The sequence below is a fragment of the Penaeus japonicus genome, unplaced genomic scaffold (assembly GCF_977035675.1).
Source record: "Penaeus japonicus unplaced genomic scaffold, GWHDUDI00000001_assembly GWHDUDI00000011, whole genome shotgun sequence".
Taxonomy (NCBI): Eukaryota; Metazoa; Arthropoda; class Malacostraca; order Decapoda; family Penaeidae; genus Penaeus; species Penaeus japonicus.
In genome coordinates this window covers 18,825,077-18,830,076 of record NW_028234413.1, presented here as the reverse complement: position 1 = coordinate 18,830,076, position 5,000 = coordinate 18,825,077, and the positions used below count along the sequence as shown (strand labels likewise).

Sequence of the window (5,000 nt, the reverse complement as noted above, 5' to 3'; positions counted from 1 at the left end):
AACCGATATTTAATTAATCGGCATGGATATATATACATACATGATGAGAATATAACAAAACCTGCACATACAACTGGGGCACACTACTTATCTTACAATGTGTCTCTCGTACCGTCCATTGAATACCACTTTGTAACACAAATACAATAAAGATAAAGGCTCGGCTACGGCCTCTCTCTATATCAACTTATAGCAGGAGGTCCTCTTACCCGGCAGTCTTCCGTCAAGGATTTCTGGCTTACGGAAAGAAAACCTCACTGCTATAAGCAAACTGCCCGTTTGGATGAGGAGAGAGAGTACCAGTAGCTTTGGCCGTGCGAGCTTGAGTCCCTTGTTCCTCTCCGGGCATCTCCCTCAACGTCTTGACGGCGGCAACAAGCAGTTATGATCTTTAAGAGGAGTGAGACCTTCTTGGCTCCCATGTTTTAAAATTAACAAAATACAATAAAAATAAGAGAATAAAAAGACGGGAAAGCTAAAACACAGACAACGTTCTATTATTTGTTGCAAGCACCATGCATTAGAAACGTTGCAATGTCCCGGTGCTGGTCCCTGGTGGCCATGGGTAGAAATTCCAAGCGTCCAGCCCTGCTACGAATAGCTTGGGATCCCCTTAAAGACAGCCCGTTTTCCAATCGGGAGATTATTCACTACAGCATCGCACTCACACACAAAAAAAACAAAAACGTTTTGAGTGTTGTCACAGAGACTAAGCTAAACAGGATAAAAATGTTATCTCCCGTTAGGGTGAACGTTTCACATACACAGGTCAGTGCCAATAGGTCTTTGAAAAAAAAAAAAAACTGAACCATATCGAAGTGCATTCGATTTTTTTTTTTTTAACGATACCACAATGCGCTGCCTAAGACGTATCCCGTTTTGAAGTCGCGTCCTCTGGGCTTCCAGGGGCTGGATTCATTAACATAAGATTGTAAGGCATTTACCAGCGGTCAGTTACCAGCGCGTTTACCAGTCATGGCAAGTCGCCTGGTAAGGGTAAATCGACTTTATCACCGTAATTTGATGGTAACACTTGTAAATCGATTCCGCCAATCAGCGAGCGCCTTACATGATTCTTTAGGCTCCTTTGACCAATCTCGTGACATGTAAACAAAACCTGATCCAACAGCGAGATTTTTTTTGTTTCAAGAAATAAATGATAAAGATTTCTTTTGTGTTAAACTATTTCTATATAAATTAATTTCCTAGAAAGCATTTTCTATTGCATGATCTTATGGATCATATATAACGCAATGGTTTTCAAAAACATTCTATTTTTCTTTTTTATAGATTGCAGTCAAAAGAAAAGAAACAATGGCTCCACGCAATGGTGGTGTTATTTGTATCAACGTTTTCCAAAAAGAAATGCTAATCAAACCCTTCAAATGAATAAGATTATGAATAATTGTATGTAAATTAATGCAAACACAAAAATAAACAAACAGTGAGGTGCAGGTTGTACTTTCTTCAATATAAATATAATATGTTAAAGATAAAGAAGGGCAATTTATAATAAATAAATAAATTTACATAAACAGGTTTGATTATTATTATTATCTGTGTTCTTTACAGACCTCCCTAGCTATTTGTCAGTCACAATCGTCCTGCTCATTATTTGTGGAGCTTGTATTTTACCAGAGGTTCGCTAGGCGTGGAGGCCACTGTATTATTTTAAGTTATTGTAGGCCTATGACTAGGCTGCATGAACATTATTCTCACTTATTTCCTGTGAATTTTCTGAATTTTTGTCATGGTCATATGAAAATGAACAGTTGCCATCATTCTGATCATAATAGGTGTACACGCAAACTAAAGTATCGCCTTAAATGTTGATTTTTTGTTGAGATAAAGCGTGAGGAGAGTCGTCGCTCTAGTTACCAATGGACATACCAGTGCTCCATCCACTGATAAATTTAGTATTATATCTACCATGGGCTGGATTCACTAACATACGATGGTGAGGCATTTACTAGCGGTCAACTACCAGCGCGTTTACCAGTCATGGCAAAGTGGAATTTATCAAGCGATGATAAGTCGCCTGGTAAGGGTAAATCGACTTTATCACCGTAATTTGATGGTAACTCTGGTAAATCAACTTTTGATGGTAAATTTGATGGTAACTCTGGTAAATATACGAATGTTCAGAATTTTGACTCCGACTTTGGACTAGTAACAGAGCTATGCATTTGTTTATAATTTGTATGGTTTATTGTCTACAAACTGGATGCGTGCTCCTTTACCTTTGTGTTTATGATATATATAGTGATATTATTTATGACTTAACTGCTCCTAATGACACACCAAAAAGTAGATATAGTTTATTATCCCGTTTCTTTGTAATTTGCTGATATTTTAAGCAATGTTTCATTTACTTTTAAGTTTTAATATCCAAGTTAACTTGATACTTAGAATGCTCCTCTGTCTTACCAGTTAAAAAAGAGAATGCCTCTTATGCACTTACAGAAAATCACCGAAAGCCTTGACGGTATCAAATTTAACAGAAGTAGGCTCTAGTGAGTGCATTTTAGTAACATTTTCTTTTCTTAAACATTGCAGAGAGCGCAGCGATTCCCAGTGCTCGGACCTGACAGATGATGAGTATCAGCATATACTCTGTCTGAAGCCAGACCGAAAAACAAGTATTGTCTCAGCTGAGGCAGCGTATTCTAGAATGGCCCTTGGTTTATCTTCTGACGGCTCCATGTTTTCCAGTTCAAGTGACAGTCTGGATTCGCGGACTACCATCCCGCCACTCTTTTATGTAAGTGATTATGGCCTAATAGTTTAATGTATTTGACTTCAGATAAAATCCACACACGCACACAAACTCATAAATTTCAACAAAGCCACAATTGTTGCAAATCTTTAACGGAAATTATAGATGTGCAAGCCAGCGAAGAAAAACTCAATATAGGTTTCTCTGAATACTATAATATAAAGACCGGATATGACCATAAAGACTGATGAGTCAGACCTGGTATTTTATCGTGTGTGTGTCTGTGCATATATGTATATATATATATATATATATATATATATATATATATAAAGAAAAAAATATACCTACATGTATGTGAATACACACACACACACACTCACACACATATATATATATATACATTTACATATATATATATATATATATATATATATGTATATATATATACATTTACATATACACACACACACACACACACACACACTATACATATATATATATATATATATATATATATATATACATATATATATATTCATTCATTTATGTATATATATATTTGTTTATATGTATATATATATATAATATATATATTTATTTATACATTTATGGGCATGTATTTTATCTACAAATGAGTGTCTATAGAGAAGCAAACAGAAGAAAATTATGCAAATGTACGTCAGTGATTTGGATATAAAGAATTAACCTTTAATCTTCTACAGGCAATCCAGAATGGGGAACTGGGTAATCTCTCGCGGATTTTGGTGGAAAACCCAGACCTCGTGAACACCATGAGGTATGGCGGCTTCACAGCTCTTCACACAGCATGCCACGTGCGTCATCCCAGGATACTCACAACATTACTGACCCATGGTGCTAAGGTGAGTAATACACATTTCATGATACTCTATTGTACAAATGCCGATGCCAGTGTGCCGTACACAAATATGGCAAAAGATACATTATCTTATATGCACAAAAGTTATCTGAAAGACAAGTTTAAGATTTTATTATAGTGTTTTTTTTTGTCATTTTATGAAAACGGTGCCGTTTTCTGATTGTTTTTTTTTTCTTTCAACAGCTAGGCGCGATTGACACACTTGGTCACACACCTCTGCACTTGGCCGTTCACGAGGGCTGGCATGAGGGCGTCGCCGAACTACTACGTCGGGGAGCCTCCCCGAACCTCCTCAGCGAACCTCCTCAGTCTGTGAAGGAGGTGCGCGTTGAGACGCCCCTCCATGCTGCCATCCGCCACGGAGACCTTGCCTCCAGCACCCTTATGATGCAGTATCACACTGACCTGTCGGTTCGGGATGGTGACCTCAACACCGTCCTTCACTTGGCTGCTTACGCTCGCAGCACAGATATTGTTCGCTTGCTGCTGTCCAAGAAAGTGTCCGATAACTTCATAAGTACAGGCAACCGCGAAGGAAACACCGTGCTGCACATGGCGCTGAAGTACGAGTGTGACGCAGCCGAGGAGCCATCGCTCAAAGAGCTTGTCATGCTTCTGATCGAAAAGGGCGTGGATGTGAATTCCATTAACATGAAAGGCGAGTCACCATTATTCCTGGCGTCACGGCTGCATTGTCCCAAAGTGGTAGAATTACTGCTGTCATCAGAAGCTGACCCGACGCTGGTGACTCGCCGCGGACAGTCGGTGGTGCACGCCGCGTGCCATAGTGGCTGCGCCTCCAGTTTGAATCTGCTCCTTAATACAAAGAGAGTGGATCATTTAGTCACGCAAGCAGATAACGAGAACAAGGAACCATTCCACTATGCCGTCCGCAGAAGCTCCATCGACTGCTGCGAGCTGCTGTTGAATAATGGCGATCATCTGACCCGCAGGGACGCGGAAGGAGAGTCGCGTTGCTCCCTCGTGCTAGAGCACCTTCCCAGTGCCACGCAGCTCTTCAGGAGGCTCTTTGACGCCCGGGTCAAGCTCTCCAGTCAGCCGCAATATGATCCCGATTTCCGCGTCACCTTTGACTACTCTGTGTTGCTCTCGCCTGACGTGGAAGACGTGCAGAGCTCACTCATGTCCGACCTCTCCACCACACGGATCGAATCCCTTCTGAAACATCCGCTCCTCGAGAGCTTTCTCTTCATAAAGTGGCGGAAGATCAAACCTTTCTTCTACTGCAGTGTTCTAGTCTATTTTACATTCCTCATTCTACACACGAGTTTCCTCATCATGAAATTCGATAAAAGTAGTACCAACATGGACGTGACTGCAATCAGGTTTCTCCACGCAATAATGTTCCTTCTCATCCTTATC

At 40.1% G+C, this 5,000-nt stretch overlaps 1 protein-coding gene across 1 annotated transcript in view; it reads left to right on the top strand.

Moving 5' to 3' along the window:
- The window catches only part of LOC122247185 (transient receptor potential cation channel subfamily A member 1-like), a 15,932-nt gene that overhangs the window by 9,091 nt on the left and 1,841 nt on the right, over positions 1-5,000 (top strand). The window contains exons 2-4 of the mRNA XM_086541680.1: positions 2,557-2,761; positions 3,442-3,600; positions 3,801-5,000. The exon at positions 3,801-5,000 is cut by the window's right edge and continues 1,841 nt beyond it. Of these exons, the coding sequence (XP_086397806.1) occupies positions 2,672-2,761; positions 3,442-3,600; positions 3,801-5,000 (1,449 nt within the window). The 5' untranslated portion in view covers positions 2,557-2,671. The remainder of the gene's footprint in view (positions 1-2,556; positions 2,762-3,441; positions 3,601-3,800) is intronic.